The following is a 19208-nucleotide window of genomic DNA, read 5'->3' as shown; positions in this document are numbered from 1 at the left end:
TTTTTCTGTTGATCAGTGTAAAGAAAGCCAAATTAAATTCACTGCGATTCAATATTGTAAAACAATAAAACATGAAAACTTCCAAGGGGGCTGAATACATTTTAGAGACACTGCACATCATTATATTAGTTTGGATTCCACCATGACTATGGACTATTTTATAGACTATGTTTTAAATGGAGAGAAAATTCAGAGATGCAAAAGAGGAGGCAGTTCTCGTGTAGGATTCCCTAAAGGTTAACTTACAGGTTGAGTTTGTTGTAAAGAAGGCAAATACAATGTTGGCATTTGTTTTGAGAGGACTAGAGTATAAAATCATGGATGTAATGCTGAGGATTTATAAGGCATTGGTTAAAGTACACATGGAGAATTGTGGGCAGTTTTGGGCCCCTTATCTAAGAAAGATTTTCTGGCATTGGAGAGGGTTGTGAGGAGATTCATGAGAATGGTCCTGGGAATAAAAGGGTTAACATATGAGGAGCATTTGATGGCTCTGGGCTTGTAATTGCTGGAGTGAGGTGTGTGGGGGAAGAAGAAATCTCAGTTAAACCTATTGAATACTGAAATGCCTGATCTGAGTGGATTTTGAGAGGATATTTCCTGTACTGGGCATGTTTAGGACCAGAGGGTACAGTCTCAGAATAGAAGGATGTCTCTTTAGAACACAGGAGAGAAATAATTTCTTTAAGTAGAGGCATGTGAATCTATGGAATTCATTGCCATAGATGGCTGTGGAGGCCATATATTTAAAATGGAGCTTGACAGATACTTAATTGGTAATGGTGTCAAAGGTTATGGGGCGAAGGTAGGAGGCTGGGGCTTGAGAAGGTTAATAAATCTCCCATGATTTACTCAGCATACTCTTTGAACTGAATGGACTATTTCTGCTCCTATATCTTATGGTATTATGATTTATGACCATTAATTTCTACAGACTAGGTTTAAACAGTGATAAAAAAACTGGCTTCCAGAAGAGAGGTGAAGATGTCTGCCCATAACATTCATGCCAGATTCAGTTGAGTGTGCTGTCAAGGAGCCCTGGTAAAATTACTTTAAATTGGAATCAGGAAAAGCTCTCCAATGCCAAGCACGTAGGAAGATCATTGTGATGTTTGTGAATTACTCATCTCAGTCTTAGGATATTGCTCTAAGAGTTCTTTAGAGCAGTGTCCCAAGACAACCATCAGATTCAGACTTAAATTTAGATTTATTTATCATGTATGCGTTGAAAAATACAGTGAAATGTGTTGTTTGTGGTAACATCTAACATAACCTTATGATGTACTGGGGGGCAGCATGCAAGTGTTACCACACATTCCAGCGCCAACATAGCATGCTCATAATGTTCAGTGAAACAACAGCAAAACTGGCTCCTTTCTTCCCTCCCTCTTGCAGATATCGGCTTCTGACTTCCCAGTGAATTTGCAAATTCGCAGACCCAGAGCTTCAGTTCACAGGTCTTGACTTCCAGATTTCTGGTTGTCCTTCAGGTATCAACTCCAAGGCTCGCCAATGACAAGACTCCGAACTCTACATCTCAAACTCTGGACTCGCTAACGACGGGATCCAAAACTCCAAACTCGCTAACAACAGGACCCCGTCATTTGGGGATGGACTGAAACTTTGGGCCGGGCTGAAGCAGTGGGTCCTAGTCCCGAGAGCAGAAAATGAGCCGATGTTTAGCCGATTTAAGTGCCGAGGCAAATTAAAAAGATTAAGGCATCGTGGCTGAGGGCAAGGGACAAACCAGTGTTCTGCTCACTACCCTCTGAGATTTTACTCACCTCAGTGCTGAACCTGACTCTGCGGCTGTGGCCTGCAGCCACTGGACTCGTGGACTGGCTGCAGCTCTGCACTGGCTCTGTGGCTGTGACCTTATTTTCAGGGACTCGGCGGTTCACGTTCTGCGTATTGTTTGTTTGCATGACTTGTTCTTTCTTTCTCACCTACTGGATGTTTGTGGTGTCGGGATTTTTATGAATTCCATTGCACTTCTTTGTTTTGTAGTTGTCTGCAAGGAGATGAATCTCAAGGTGTATATGGTGGCATACATTGTTAATAAATGTACTTTGACCTTTGAACTCCAAACTCAATGATGACAGCTGCCCAACTCCAGGCCTCGTCATCAACAATTCATCAATGTCTTCCTCTCATTCTTATGGTCAGAAGTGGAGTATTCTGTTGATGACTGTGTGATGCTTAATCCCAACCTCAATTGCATAATGAAGCGGTCTGTGATGTGGGATGCCGGTGGGAGCTCTAGTAAAGCTGTAGTTAATGGAAACCAAACACGAGCTGATGAAGGGCAAGTGATATCTACACCATGACCAGCTCCAACGACAGTAGCTAACTTCTCATGACTGACATTCAACTGCAGTGTCACCGCTTTGCTCGCCTGTGACTAACATATTGGAGGGTGTGAGAAACCTTTAACCAGCACTGGATCGAACACACAAACACTATGACTTCAAGAGCCAGACTGAGGGTAAATTGTGACAACCAATTTACTTTGAGTTCTCACAGTCATCTGCAAAGCTGCACGTGTCAGGCATGTACCGAAATACTCTCCATTAGGTGTCGTTCCATCAAGCTGAACACCTTGCTGGATAAAATAACCCACCTGGCTGATGCATCATTATGATATTTTGTCTGTGCGAAGTTTCACTCTCTGTGTGATGTCCTCAATCTGTTCACGTGGTTGTTTGCTCTGTGTGCTGCGTCTAAAGGAGCAATCTGTAGGATGCTTCCCTTCCTATGATCTCTGAAGCTTTGAAGAGCAAGGATGAAGAACAAATCAGGTCACTGCCATCTGCTTCTATCTCCAAGTCAGACATTATGTGACTTGGAAATACATTGCCATCATTATCAGTAACTTTGCAAATCAGATAATGACTGAGATATAGCATGCTGGGAGTACCATCAGTAAAAAGGATGACTGACCACATCTTCTCAAGATGATTTAGGGATGGGGAATAAATTCTGACCTTATGATTAATGTCCACTTTCTACAAACAAGTTAAAAAATATCATGCAACATATTCACATCGGGTCTGATCCCACATCTTCATTCCAGATAGTTTGAAAATGCTCTGTATCTCCCTGCTAACCTAATATTCAGAACACAGTGTTTCCATCACATAGAATACTACCTTAGTGAAAATGCTGAACATGTTAACATGCTAAATACATTTGTAATTATGCTTAAATTTAATGGTTCCCTCGTAAAGAAAAAAGGCAATTTTAAGTGGATTCTGCAGAATGTCACATTTTATATTTAACAAAATAATATATTTCATCGAATATGCTTATTAGCCACACTAAATACTGTTGCGCTATAATTCCACATTGTAAATATTTTCATTAGAATACTCTCATTTACATTTTCAGGCACAACATTAGTGGATCGGATTATAAAATGAACAGTCTTCATTTGATAGTTTTTCCCCATCAGTCATTGTAAAGATGAAGCAAACAGCAGAGACAGTCAGAGCTGAAACAAATTCCGTAGTATCACAATTTGCCTGCAAACAGCTTCTAGTATTAAGTGCAGACAGGCAGTGAATTTGAGGGCAGGAAAAATCCTTAAGATGACACAAGAAGCAGTTGCATCCAACATAAAAAACTGATAAACCAAAATAGATCTGGAATCAGCAGTCAAAACCCTTCTTTAATTTTCAACCAAAATAGCACCCACAGGTAGGATGGGATAATGAACAATATTAAAAAAATAGTGTTTCACCAAACAGTATTTGCACCAGGGATCTAGATTTTCCAATGACTATTGCAACATGTAGAGCTAGGCAATTCTTTTGGCTGTAAGCATTTTTATGGTGCTACTTTGCTGGCAGTTAGTTGGTAGTGGAACAGTTAACACCCGTTTCACAGTCGTTCACATTCACGTTTGACACACGTGGCCTGTCGCTCCGTCTTCCACCAATCCCCATTCTGAGAGCACTGGCATATGGTACAGTCGTCCACCTTCACTTCCTTTCCTGCTGGGATTATTGTAGAGCCTGCAAAACAGTTGGGACCTGAAACCAGAAGAGTGATACAAATTTTAGAAGACAGAGTATTTAACACAGCATAATAACCTTATAAGTACTGAAAATACAGGAGATCCAAAACAGGTCAGGTAACATACACAAAATGTCAGACTGGTGCTCTGATTGGTTTAAATGTTGCAACCCAACTTTTTTTTGCAGATTTTGAACAAACATATCTTCTTGCTTAGTTCTCAAAATATTTCAGCAATCCAGTTACGTGGATAATATAATCAAGAGAACTGACAGAACTACTCTTACACATTGACAATTTAATCTTGCACTTTCCATTTGAACAGACATTTGAATTAGCACATGGAATTTAATGGTGGTTTGCTGGCCTATTAAATCAGCTGTTCCCACACCCATCACCAAACCCTAACTAGCTTCTGAGGTTGTAAACGTGTATTTTAAAATGAAGACACAAGATGGAAGTTTTGATGGAAACCATTGACAATTACTTTGCCCTCTCGCAGATGCTATTCAACCTGCTTAGTTCCTCCAGCAGATGGTTTGCTTCTCCAGACATCTAAATACAGTGGGTGGCAAGGGAAATTCAAATTGAATAGTTATATTAAGGATACTAATCTAGAAACACATTACTGATATAACAATATGATTACTGGTAGCACTAAATTCATTACTGAGTTTAAGGTGTAATGAGGTAATTTGACCCATCAGCCCAATGCAAGCTCCTTGAACAAATTTCAGTTGGCCCCACATTTTTCAAAGCTCTGCAACATTTTTTTTTCATTTTTCTGTTACTTAATTCCCTTTTGAAAGTTGTGTTTGAATTTGCTGTTACCACACAGTAAACAAAGTCTCACCATCTTTCCTTAGCAATTTTTCAAAAGTGTCTTAAAATAATACAATTCATCACCTTTTCCCTCTGTCACATTATCCCTTATCCCCTTGCCTGGCCATTGCCTCCCTCTGGTGCTCCACCCCCCTTTTCTTTCTTCCATGGCCTTCTGTCGTCTCCTTCTCCAGCCCTGTATCTCTTTCACCAATCTATTTCCCAGCTCTCTACTATCACCTCCCCTCCCCCCACCTTTTATCTCCACTGTACTCCAAATCGTTTTTTTCTCCAGTCCTGCTGAATGGTCCCAGCCCAAAACATTGACTGTACTCTTTACCAGAGATGCTGCCTGGCCTGCTGAGTTCCTCCAGCATTTTGTGTGTGTTGCTGGGATATCCAGCATCTGCAGATTTTCTCTTGTTTGTGATTAAAATAAGAATTAGGTAGGCGATCCTAATAGCCACAGCTCAGTTCTTTGCCTCATTCTTTAAAAGAACCCTTAAAGAGTGCACTCTAATTTTTATCTCTCAACCTGTTTTATGTCTATGTTGTCATCCTTCAGTCCCATGGGTTTTAATTTTTCAAGGGTATTGAACGACTTCACATATTAAATACGTGATGTGTCACTTTTTTATTATCTCTCCAGAGCTGAGGTAACTCAGGCAAGATATAATCAGGTGAAATCTACTGGAATGATTTTATTATACTGTGTAATCATCAGAGCAACAAGTCTAATTTCTAGTTCATGCCACAGCCATAAGATCTGTTGAGTGTTTAATCTTCTACCACTTGATTAAATCACACAGGAACTCGTATTAATTCAGTGAACCAATTGCTGGGACAAAGGTGAGATATGATTATTGTTATAATTTGTTCTTGTGTTAAATTATGTTGTGAAAGAAAATGTGTGTGTGTTGGTAGGAGCAGTTCCAAAGTGATGAGTACAGCTATCTAATTACTAATAACTCCAATAAGGAACTTGGGGGAAGGCTGTTTAGGTAGGGAATGGTTGCATCATGGCTTAGTATGGAAGGACCAATGTCCAGGAATGGAAAAATCTAAAGGAAGTGGTGGACACTGCCCAGTCTATCACAGGCAAAGCCTTCTCCGTTGACAAGGAGTGTTGCCCCAATAAAGCAGCATCCATCATCAAAGATCCTAACTATCCAGGCCATGCTCTCTTCTCACTACTACCATCAGCCAGGAGGTACAGGAGCCTTAGGTACATTACCAGGCTCAGGGGCAGTTGTTATTCTTTAGCCACCAGACTCCTGAACCAATGTGGGTAACTTCACTGACCTTTAACTCTGAACTGATTCCACAAACTGAGTCACTTTCAAGGACTCTACAACTCAGATTCTCATGTAATAAGTATTATATATTTATTATATTCGCAAAACCTGTCTTCTGTTTCACATTGGTTTTTGTCAGTTTTGTTCATGTGCATTAACCATATAACAATCACAGCACGGAAACAGAACGGAATCACAGCAGGCCATCTCGGCCCTTCCAGTTTGTGCCGAACGCTTACTCTCACCTAGTCCCACTGGCCTGCACTCAGCCCATAACCCTCCATTCCTTTCCTGTCCATATACTTATCCAATTTTACCTTAAATGACAATATCGAACCTACCTCCACCACTTCTACTGGAAGCATTCTTCCTAAATTTTATTATATTTCTTTATTTTTCCTGTAAATGCCCTCAAGCAAATGAATTTCAAGGTAGTATACAGTGACATACATACCTTGATAGCAAATTTACTTTGACTTTGAATTTGAATGGTTAGAATGTGGTGATTGTTGCCAAATGGAGTAGTCAAATCATTTGAGGAAAACTGGAAATGAAAGTGAATCATGAAAACAGAAACGGTTGAAGATGTCCAGTGGTTCAGGCAGCATCTGTGGAGGTAAAAGAGAAACAGCTGGAGATATCCAGCAGTTCAGGCAGCATCTGTGGAGGTAAAAGAGAAACAGCTGGAGATATCCAGCAGGTCAGGAAGCATCTGTGGAGGTAAAAGAGAAACAGCTGGAGATATCCAGCAGTTCAGGCAGCATCTGTGGAGAGAAAGAACCTAGTTTATTTTTCAGGTGGTTGATCTTTCATCAAAGCATCTGATGAAAGAAATGATGAATCAGGTTAGATGAGATAGGATGATATGGAGTGGAGTGTTGACACTGTCACAGACTAACTGGGCAAAATGGACAGGGTCTGTGCTCTACCATCTACACATTTCCTTAAGCATGAGGAAAGATACTGTGTACCTTCAGGAACACAGAGAGGGCATGCCCATTTGTGCCACATTCAGATGACGCATATTGCAAACAATTCCAGATACCAGAAAATAATTAGAAGACATAAATCTAATCTTGGGAGATCAGATTGTTGCTTTAAGTTCTTTATTGGATTTACATATTCATTTGAACTTGTTGATTAGATTTTTGTTTTGTGATTACTCCCACTACTTCCTGAAATATCCCATATGCTCTCTCTCTCTCTAACACTATTAATTACACACTGTAACCTCATCAGTGTTGTAAATATTAGATACACCGGCATCGCAGTTAGTGTGACGCTGTTACATCTAGGGGCAGTCCGGAGTTCAATTCTGGCGCTATTCTGTAGGGAGTCTGTACATCCTCCTTGTGGGATGCCTTCATTTCCCCCGGGTCCTCTGGATTCCTCCCACAGTCCAAAGACGTACTGGGTAAGTCAATTGGTCATTGTGAATTGTCCCGCGATTAGGTTTAGGATAATTGGGTTTGTTGGGGGTTGCTGGGGTGGCATAGCTCGAGGTTCCGGAAGGGTTACTCTGCACTGTATCACTAAAGAAATAAACAGTCTCACCAACGATGGCAAAGTCGCTTTTTAGGGCTATGCAAGATGGATAACTTGGACACCAATGCAAATACCGTAATGACAATTGTCCCAAGACAGCCTGAAATCTGCTATATCTGGTTTGATATTTTGATTATTCTTGAGCTACACGACTCCCAATAGATCATTAAATGAATTGTGCTGCACCATACTCTCGTGCTGTTTCCAGCAATACATCATCACTGCAAACATCTGAATTATTCACTCTGTGTTTCACTCCAACAATATAGATTGTTGAGGCAATAAAATTACTAATTACATCCAAAGTATATCAATTAAAAGATAATTATCTTATGAATAATGATTATAATGGCAAGCATAATTTGTTGTCGAGCATTTTGCTGAAAGGAGAGCATTTATTCCTTTACAGAATCTCAGAAGCAAACAGCTCCTACCTTCCTCATTTACCCATTCCTCAAACAATAAAAATTCTACAAAAACACTGAAGCTTGGTGTCCCTTAATTAGATGCCAGGCTCTTCCATCCTTTCAATTAATGTTTTCTACATTACAACATTTTCTGCATTTTTATATCTTTAACAGGCCTTAAAGTGTTTCAGAACATCCTGAGGTTTTGAAAGCTTCAGTACAAAATGCAGATTCTCTTCGGGACTTTAACCTCCTAATGAAGAGTGGTGAGCAGGAGTATGAGGTGATTGATGGACTGAAAAAGGGTGAAAGATTAGATGTGTGCTGTGCCAAGTAGGGGAGGGGAGTGGCACTGGAGCTGGAAGACTGTGGCAAGTAGATGGTAGATGGAGGCAGACAAAGAGAGAGTTCAAGGAAATGAAAGGTGTGTGTGTGTGTGTGTGTGTGTGTGTGTGTGTGTGTGTGTGTGTGTGTGTGTGTGTGTGTGTGTGTGTGTGTGTGTGTGTGTGTGTGTGTGTGTGTGTGTGTGTGTGTGTGTGTGTTTGTGTGATAAACTTGCCCAGTTTTACCAAGCTTAGGGGAATAAACTTCTCTAGTGTAGCTTCCTATATACAAAACCTAGTCCAAAACTAGCATGGTAAGATTTCTGTTCATTCATACATCAAACTGTAATAAATACCTCCCACCTAATTAAACTAAAAAAATCAATGAAATAAACTTCATCTTTTATTTTTACAGTTTCTTGCAGAGCAAAAAAGACTTTCAGAAAAATATATATATTTGACATTGGTAATCTGTACCAATGTTCCAATTTTTAATGCACAGAAATCTCTTACTGTGCAAATTTTTGCCCAGTGACAACAACATGTGTCCATTTGGATCTTATATATAATATATATATACACACACAGGTATTAATTTAAAAAGCTAGCGAAACACTGTCAATAAGAAATTTGTTCTCCTCTGGGTTTGATCATTTTTGCTCTCATTCATCTGCACTCTCACAAAACATACGTAGCAGGCCCATAGCGGGTAATGAAGGATTTTCTCGCCAGATCTTTTGCACACTGTCCACGTGCGATTTCCTTGCTAAATGATACTTTAAAAAGTTATGTTTCCAAATATCACTCCACTTCTTCCAACTTGCAAATTCTCCAGCAACTTTTACATCATGACAATAACACCAGTTTCTGAATTGTACATAACTATTTCTCGTGGCTGCATGTTCCAGACCTCATGAGCTTTCGGTGTAGCAGTTTCTTCTGTTGCATTAAGCTATTCCGCTTTAAATGAACTAGAAGTTCTTTTGCGCTTCACGCCCTTTTCTTCTTTGGAATTCAACATGGTGAATCAATAATTTCTTCAATAAAAACAGTATAAATAAGCCAGTTCTAAAAGGTGATGTAGACATTTAAGTCTTCCCCTTAATTTGAAAATATGTATAACATTAATCATCAAATACATTTGAATTGCAATTGCTTGAAAGTCACTTTAGAATTTTATGTACAACTGAGACGTGGTCTGCATAGAAGTGAAACACTGGGGGATTTGAACAACTGGGTTTTCGCAGGATATTAAAAAGTTATTTTTACTGAAGTGGCCCATGAACAATAAAGTGATGTGAATGTCAGTAATACCCAAGATAAATAACACTGTTGTAAATTACTGAATGATACATGGAATATCTCAAAATATGACAGCAATATTTAGTCTTTGTTACTTATAATGTAGGATCCAGTACTCTACACTGACTTCACATCTACTGTCATCCCTGTACCCATCTGCTGTAAGTAATTTTTACTGAAACTGCTAGTGATTAAATACACAAGAAAATGGGGCATCCATGACCTGAATCAACATCAGCCGACAAGATATTGTTTTAGATGATGCCAACACCAACCAGATCTCGCTTTAGCAGATCAGATTGAACAGTTCAATCAACAGTTAGCTGAATCAACACCAACACCAACAAGATATCGCTTTAGCTGATCAGATTGAACAGTTGTGAAATTAACAATGCAAAGACCAAAACAGAACAAATTAGAAAGATAGAATCCATGGGGGATATCGGACCACTGGAACTTTACTTTATTGTTACCAAACAGTTGATACTAGAGCGTACAATCATCACAGTGATATTTGATTTTGTGCTTCATGCTCCCTGGAGTACAAATCGAAGTAAATGTAATAAAAAATTTAAATTATAAATCATAATTAGAAAATAGAAACGGGAAAGTAAGGTAGTGCAAGTCAGGTCCTGATATTTGGAAAGTACGGCCCAGATCCGGGTCAGGATCCATTCAGCAGTCTTATCACAGTTGTAAAGAAGCTGTTCTCAAATTTGGCCGTACGAATCTTCAAGCTCCTGTACCTTCTCCCAGAGGGAAGTGGGACAAAAAGTGTGTTGGCTGGGTGGGTTGTGTCCTTGATTATCCTGGCAGCACTGCTCCGACAACGTGCGGTGTAAAGTGAGTCCAAGGATGGAAGATTGGTTTGTGTGATGTGCTGGGCTATGTTCATGATCTTTACACTGAAGAGGTAGTAATTGCTACTGACGGCTGTTGCGGTAAAGTCATTGAGTATATTTAAAGTGGTTGTTATGGGTTCTTGATTAGTAAGGTATTCAAAGGTTATGGGGAGAAGACAGGAGGATGGGATTAAGAGGGAAAATAAATCAGGCATGATGGAATGGCAGAGCAGACTCGATGGGCTGAATGGCCTAATTCATCTCTTACTTCTTATCAGCTTAAGGTCTAAAAATGGGAGGGTAAGACACAGAACAGATGGAAAGAGAGAGCTCAGTTAAAGAAAGAGAAAAGGAGGGGAAATTTGCACTAAGAGAGAGCAAGATAATATAAAATAAAATTATTTTAACAACCTTAAAATTGGCAATTAGAACTCAGGGTCTTCATGAGGTAACGGTCAATAATCAAATTCAAAAATAATTAATATTTATGTAGCACTTAGTTCATTCATTAAAGAACACCCAAAAAAGCTTTGCTGTCAATGAAGCATTGCATTAGAATTACAAAGCCAGCATCTATAAACAACAGTGGCTAAATGATAGAAAAATTGGTTAAAAATTACTTTGAAGACGAGCAAGGGGGTTGTTTTATGGAATTCCTTTATATCCACCCAAGAGAACAGATGTGGCCTAATTTGACAGATTGCATCCATAAAGGTGCAGGTCCTAGAAACCAGTACTGTTTACAGGACAACGGTCAAGTCTCTGGAATGGCACTGTAGTCACAAATTTCTGAATCAGAGTGAAGAGTATTATTGACTAAACCATATACAGATGCCACTGTAGCTCAGGCAGGTTTATTGACAATAACAATTACGACACAGTTAAAGGAATCCTTGGGCCATTAATGTTGAGTGCTTTTTAAGGACATGTTTAATTGTACCTACCGTAAAATAAAAAGACACCATGGCAGTTGATGAATGTTAGTGCTGAGACAAACAACATGGGGTTTCTGGAGCAGCATGGTAGTGTAGTATTTTGCATAATACTATTGCAACACCAGCTGTAAGATCAAATCAAGTCGCTTCTTATTATCATTTCGACCATAAACTGCTGGTATAGTACACAGTAAAAACGAAACAACTTTCCTCCAGGACCATAGTGCTACATGAAACAACACAAAACTGCACTAGACTATGTGAGACAACTCAAGGCTACACTAGACTACATAAAACAACACAAAAACTACACTAGACTACAGACCTACACAGGACTACATAAAGTGCACAAAACAGTACAGGGCAGTACAATAATTAATTAATAAATACATTAATAATAAACAAGACAATAGGCACAGTAGAGGACAAATTTCAATATAATAATAAATTATGTAGATGTCAGTCTAGACTCTGGGTATTGAGGAGTCTGAGGGCTTGGAGGAAGAAACTGTTGCACAGTCTGGTCGTGAGAGCCCGAATGCTTCGGTACCTTTTGCCAGATAGCAGGAGGGAGAAGAGATTGTATGAGGGGTGCGTGGGGTCCTTCACAATGCTGTTAGCTTTGTGGGTGCAGTGTGCAGTGTAAATGTCCGTAATGGCGGGAAGAGAGACCCCGATGATCTTCTCAGCTGACCTCACTATCTGCTGCAGGGTCTTGCGATCCGAGACGGTGCAATTTCTGAACCAGGCAGTGATGCAGCTGCTCAGGATGCTCTTGATACATCCTCTGTAGAATGTGGTGAGGATGGGGAGTGGGAGATGGACTTTCCTCAGACTTCACAGAAAGTAGAGTCGCTGCTGGGCTTTCTTGGCTATGGAGCTGGTGTTGAGGGACCAGGTGAGATTCTCCGTCAGGTGAACACCAAGAAATTTGGTGCCCTTAACGATCTCAATGGAGGAGCTGTCAATGTTCAGCAGAGAGTGGTCACTCCGTGCTCTCCTGAAGTCAACGACCATCTCTTTTGTTTTGTTCATGTTCAGAGACAGGTTGTTGGCTCTGCACCAGTCCGTTAGCCACTGCACCTCCTCTCTGTAAGCTGACTCATCGTTCTTGCTGATGAGACCCACCACGGTCATGTCATTGGCAAACTTGATGATGTGATTCGAGCTGTGTGTTGCAGCACAGTCGTGGGTCAGCAGAGTGAACAGCAGTGGACTGAGCACACAGCCCTGGGGGGCCTCCGTGCTCAGTGTGATGGTTTTGGAGATGCTGCTTCCCGATTCGGACTGACTGAGGTCTCCCAGTCAGGAAGTCTAGGATCCAGTTGCAGAGGGAGGTGTTCAGGCCCAGCAGATTCAGCTTTCCAGTCGGGTGCTGAGGAATGATTGTGTTGGATGCTGAACTGAAGTCTATGAACAGCATTCGAACGTACATGTCTTTTTTGTGCAGGTGGGTTAGGGCCAGGTGGAGGGTGATGGCAATGGCATCGTCTGTTGAGTGGTTGGGATGATAAGCGAACTGCAGGGGGTCCACTGATGGGGGCAGCAGGGTCTTGATATGCCTCATGATGAGCCTCTCGAAACACTTCATGATGATGGATGTGAGTGCAACGGGATGGTTGTCATTGAGGCAGGACACTGAAGACTTCTTTAGCATGGGGACGATGGTGGCGGCCTTGAAGCACGTTGGAACGACAGCGCTGCTCAATTCCCAATGATGTGTAAGGAGTTTGTGTTTCTCCCTGTGGCATTGCGTACTTAATATTTCAGTAATATTTGAGAAATCTTGTGTATATTGGTTGATTAAGCATTCTTGTTTGTTTAAATAATTCATTCAAAGGTTCAAAGGTTCATATATTATCAAAGCATGTATCCTTATACAACTCCGAAATTTGTCTTCTCCAAATAGCCACAACACAAAGAAAAAATGTGAAAGTCATTCGGAAAGAAACATCAAGCTCGCCAGCACCCTGATCATTGAACCCCACCCCACCCCGCACAAAATGGAACAAGAACATCAACCCCTCCCCCGCACAAAAAACTAACTTGAACATCAACCCCCAAACACCCTCCCCTCGTACAACAAAATAGAAATGGAACTGGCTTTAAAAAACACAGAATATAATAACCATAAGTCTGGAGATGTCCACAGTCCATAAACACATTAGTCTAATCCATAAACGCAGAAGCTTGATACCATCCTGAGATATCAGTGACATTCATCGAGAGAGAGGAACACCATACGAGGGAGAGAGACCTGCCCGTCTGCCACAGTGAGCCACACAGTGGAAGGTCGCTCACAGAATCCTTCTCTGGCAGTGAACACAAGGCAGGTAGTTGGCGCTGAAACTCTCGCTCACCTTCTGCATTCAATGGCTCATGCCTTGATGCTTTAATCAGTAATTAAAGGACACTTTAATGGCGAAATAGTTGAAAGTGGGCTGCATGCCATCTTAAAGTCTCTTTGCATTGAGGCCATCTGAGTACATGGTTACATCCTAAAATCTTCTCAGAGACAGCAAGGTGCTGGATCACTCAAAACGATCTCCTAACTGTAAACTGCAGGCTCTAAATGTCCCGGAAACACATAGTTACATATTACAGGTCATACCGTAAATTCTAGTGTATAAGCCGAGAATGTAGCCCTAAATTTTGGTCCTGAAATTAGGGGGTCGGCTTATACAGAGGGTGCCAACTTTAGAAAAACGAATACACGGAAGACAGGTCGTATTTATTGGCTGTTTTTGAGTCAAACTGGTTCCACTGTCAACGCATGAATTCTTTGGTTCGTTTAAACTCACATCTCGTGGTTGGAGCACGGACGTCAAACCACCGGGGATGACTGCAATGTCCGTATTTTCAGCTTTCAGTGCTGCTTTTGTCTCACCTGACAAGTGCGCTTTGAACATATCCCAGACAAGTAGCGACTTTTCCTTCCTGACACCTTTGGGACATCGACGCCACACCTCTTTAACTCACTTCAAGCAGCCCGCTTCGTCCATCCAGCCATGTTCTTGAACGTAAACAACACCCCACAGGAATTTTCTGAGTAATCTTTGTTTTTTGACTCAACACAAGATCACGTCTATTCATATGCACCAACTTCATGTAACTTTGAAATTTTCGCTGACCTCACGGTGTTTTTCGGCCCATTTCAATGCTTGAACTCAAATCATTTCTCTGGTAACTATGTATCTGGACGATCGCTGGTGATCCACCCACTCTAAAACTTTTTCTTCCAGTTCTGGCCACTGGCATGTTTTCCTGAGGTTTGCACAATTTGTCTTTAGCATTTCCCTCAGCGTGTCCTCTGCCTTTCTCCACTCTCTCTCGTTTACACTAAACTTCTTAGCAGCTGCAGAATTATTCGTTACTTTAGCAAAATCAGCAACCTTCAGCTTGAATTTGTTCATTTGTTATCGCATTTGTTTTAATCCTTTGTTTTAATCCTTTGTACATGGTGGTCGCAAACTCAATACTGAGTACACTTACTGATCCTGCTACCCCATGTTATGTTTTAATGAGATTACGAAGGGTGCTAAATGGTTTCACGGGAGTTACATTTCAGAGGATTCTTTACTATTGGGCGCCTAATCCAAAATTTCTGTCCCTGATTTATTTATTAAGAATTCGCTTATAACGCTCTACAATGTGTAGGCCTGTTTTCTTAGCAGGTACTGGTTCACAAAATTTCCAGGGTCCGGATCCGGCAAAGCTGAGTACCGGCATGTGAGATCCTGTGATCTTTATTGATTAAGTCAAAAACCTCTACAAAAGGGGTCGGCTTATACAAAGGTAACATGAAAAATTCACTCTTTTAACCTTGAAAATGGGGGTCTGCTTATACTCCGGGTCGGCTTATATTCCGGAATATACGGTATGTAAAAATAAATGAATTGCATACGTTATCATGCTACCACGTGATATGCACTTGTGCAGCTTAAAGTAAAAACAAAGTTAGGCTCATATATCGGACTCCCATGTCTTCCCATGAGTTAGTTTAATGCTTTGAGTTAACAAAACATAACAGATTCCTCCTGGTGCTCTGTTTTCCTCCCACATTCCAAAGATGTACGGTTAGAATGAGAGTTAATGAGTTGTGGGAATGCTACGTTGGTGCTCAAAATGGGGTGACACTTGAAGGCTTCCCGGCACAATCCTCGCTGATTGATTTGATGTAAATGATGCATTTCACTGTATGTTTTGATGTACAAGTACTTAAAGCTAATCCTTAAAACACGATGAACTTTGCAATGTTGGTGTGGATCAGCTCGATTTAGGTTGGTCACATTTCAACATGAATTATCTTCACAATGGAAGTTGACATTCAGTTATTGCATAGGTCATGATGATTGGCATATTATTCTGCCGGAGAAATTGAGCCTAATACAACTGATGTCATTCAGATCCTGGAGCCAACTACAAAGCTGCATATAAAAAATTAATAGACGATCCTCAACAATTAAGTAAGCAGAGATAGCTCTAATCAAACTGAAGATGGTTACCAACAGTTTTTTATTTGTGATTGGACAGCAGAACAAAGAGTTAAGAGGTAGTTCTGATGATGAAAGGTGTTTGACATGGAACTTAAGCTCTATTCCTTTCTCCACAGAAGTTGCCTGACCTGCTGAGTACCTCTAATATTCTCTGTTTTCAGGTCAAAGGTAGAGATGTTTGAAGATGATACGATGCCCTTAGTTCAAAATGAGTGACTGCATGTTTCAGTCATTTTACAACATAAACGCTTTGCAGGGAAGGGCCTAGTGGACACTCCAGGGTAACTTATTCTGTACATACTTCATCAAGAAAGCAGCATCTATCATCAGGGACCCCCACCATCCAGGCCATATCCTCTTCTTGCTATGAACATTGGGCAGGTGGTACAGGAGCCTTTTGTCCACACCACCAGGTTCAGTAACAGTCATTACCCTTCACTCTATAGGCAGCTGAAATGGGGTGGATAACTTCACTCACCTCAACACTGAACTGATTCCACAACCTATAGACTCACCTTCAAGGACTCTACAATACATGTACTCAGGTTTTTTACTTGCACAGTTTTTTTTTCATTTGCAAATCGGTTGTATGTCCATTCACAAACAAGAGAAAATCTGCATATGCTGGAAATCCAAGTAATACACACAAAATGCTGGAGGAACTCAGCAGGCCAGGCAGGATCTAGGAAAAGAGTGCCCTGCTGAAGGGTTTTGGCCTGAAACATCAACTATACTCTTTTCCATTGATGCTGCCTGGCTTGGTGAGTTCCTCCAGCATTCTGTGTGTGTTGGTTGTATGCCCATCTTTGTTAATATGTAGTTGTATCATTTTTCACAAATTCTATTGAATTTCTATATTTTCCTGTAAATGCCAGCAAGAAAATGAATCTCAAGGTTGCATGTAGTGACATACACTTAACTTTATAATAAAATTAGTGTGACTTTGACCTTAACGTTTGAATTGTTTCACTTTGTATAGAAAGCATGAAACACAGACAGCATGCGAAGTTGAGGCTAAATGCAAACTAGAAGAATTGAAAGTATTCTGCCTGGGCAGCCTACATCCTGGCAGTAAGACACATTCAATTCTTCAAATGTCCAGTGATTGTACCCTTGCTCATTTCCTTTCTCCTCCAGATCTATCTGCCTCTCTTATCACCATGCCTCTTTCCCCTTCTCCCCCCTTTCTATCTGTTTACCACCCACACGCTCCTTCTACTGGTTCTCCTTCCCCTCTACTCCCCACCTCTCTTCCTTTACTCTAAGCCCCACTTTCCTCTACTGTGACAGAATAGGTTGGCAATGCTAGTTCTCCCACTAACCTTGTCTCTTTGCCCAGTTAGTCATTCCTCCCTGTCCGTCGCTGGTCTATTTCCCCAGTAGTTCACGTACTTTTCCCTCTCATTCTGTAGTTCTTGGGAGTTCACCATTTACACACCCCAAAAGCAAAGCAATCGCTAGCTTGGCTAATCAAATCCCTTCAGTTAACGTGCTCTACTGGTTTATAACCTAAAAAAACAAGATATTAAGGTGTACAAGATATTAAGAGGAATAGATAGAGTGGATAGCCAGTGCCTCTTCCCCAGGGCACCACTGCTCAGTACAAGAGGACATGGCTTTAAGGTAAGGGGAGGGAAGTTCAAGGGGGATATTAGAGGAAGGTTTTTTACTCAGAGAGTGGTTGGTGCGTGGAATGCACTGCCTGAGTCAGTGGTGGAGGCAGATACATTAGTGAAGTTTAAGAGACTACTAGACAGGTATATGGAGGAATTTAAGGAGGGGGGTTATATGGGAGGCAGGGTGTGAGAGTCGGCACAACATTGTGGGCCGAAGGGCCTGTAATGTGCTGTGCTATTCTATGTTCTATGTTCTATTAAAACGGATTCTTGACTCAGGCATTCCAAACAGTTTCACTAATTTTCACTCACTCCATTGCATTGGTTTGTAGACAGCACAATGGCCCCAAAAATACCTGAGGGGCAGTTTGGGGCATCCTAAAATACTGCCTGTGTTAGTAGGGACAGGTGCACTACACACTATCCAGGCAACACCACTGGTGGGGTGGCACTATTCATTTACATTCATCTAAGCATGTGGACACTGATCTATGGGTTTGTTGTGGAATAAAACTGTAGGATGTTAGCGTTGTTGTTCCATTTCTGATTGTGAAATAATTACTATGGTCTGGTCATATGATCACCCCCCACCCCCCCCCCCCACCCCTGACCAACAGTAGATTTTCCTGTTCCTTCTAGGCCAGGTGGAGGCATATTTAAACCCTCAGTCTGGCTTTATTACAGAGGTGTGGAGGCTGGAGTTGACGGTTGGTGAATAATTATATTGGAAAGTTAAAGACAAAGTGTGTTGTGGAGAAAGCCTCTGTATTTTTGTAATCTTTTTTGTCTATTTGCAAGTACTTTTTTTCTTCACAACTTTTGGGCAGCTTTTGCACATTTTCCTCCTGGCACTAAACACAACCCCTTTACACTGAAGTGCAGCTGTGGTTTACCATCTGTTTTTTTCTGAACTGGTGACCCTTGTCGGGCACGCTTACCCACATCTGATAGCGAGGTGTGACATCTGCTATTTGCTTGCACCATCTTTCGTCCTTTTTCACATTCAGTTGTCAGCTTCTGGTGCTTTTACCACTCCCCCCTCCCTCATCTGCCTACCTTGCCCTGCCTCCACTGGATCACCTATCACCTGCCAGCTCTTGCTCCACCCCTTCTCTCAAACCTTTTTAGACTGGCTATCACCCCACTATTTTTCAGTCCAGATGAAGGGTATAGACTCTTCCACATGTTCCTCCATTGATGCTGCCCAATGTCTTGAGTTCCTCCAGTATCTTGTGGGTTTCCAACATTTGCAGTTTCGTTTGTCTCACAGACTTGGTGTACTGGAGAATAAAGTTGCATCGTTTGCTGTGTGACCAGAACTATGTGGCCAGCCTTGACCTTGTGTTTGCTATTTGCTATGTATCCAATTTATTGGCCAGAATGTAATCCCTGTTTTGCCTCTGTACTATTGAATGCATCAGTGCCTTAAGAATGTAGCTAACAGTGAAAGTAAGCATGTAGAGATAACGGTGGTAGATGGGCTATGGAGTGTTGTGATGGTATAGGGACCAGTCAAGGCCGGAAAGGGGGACACGTGTTCCAGGGAGTAGACTAGAGCAAGTATGGGCTATGGAGTGGTGTCATGGTATGGGGACCAGTCAAGGCCGGAAA

General features: G+C 41.2%; 1 protein-coding gene across 2 annotated transcripts in view; it reads right to left on the bottom strand.

The window, feature by feature from the left end:
* Window positions 1-3130: 3130 nt before the first annotated feature.
* The window catches only part of vwc2l (von Willebrand factor C domain containing 2 like), a 44181-nt gene continuing 28103 nt past the window's right edge, over window positions 3131-19208 (bottom strand). The window contains exon 3 of one of the 2 annotated variants that reach the window (XM_073046470.1): window positions 3131-4031. In XM_073046470.1, the coding sequence (XP_072902571.1) occupies window positions 3880-4031 (152 nt within the window). In that variant the 3' untranslated portion in view covers window positions 3131-3879. The remainder of the gene's footprint in view (window positions 4032-19208) is intronic. The other variant, XM_073046469.1, reaches the window with a different exon arrangement.

Source organism: Hemitrygon akajei, chromosome 5 (genome assembly GCF_048418815.1).
Source record: "Hemitrygon akajei chromosome 5, sHemAka1.3, whole genome shotgun sequence".
NCBI classification, from domain to species: Eukaryota; Metazoa; Chordata; class Chondrichthyes; order Myliobatiformes; family Dasyatidae; genus Hemitrygon; species Hemitrygon akajei.
Note: the sequence above shows the minus strand (reverse complement) of the source record. Positions and strands in the feature narration are given on the sequence as shown.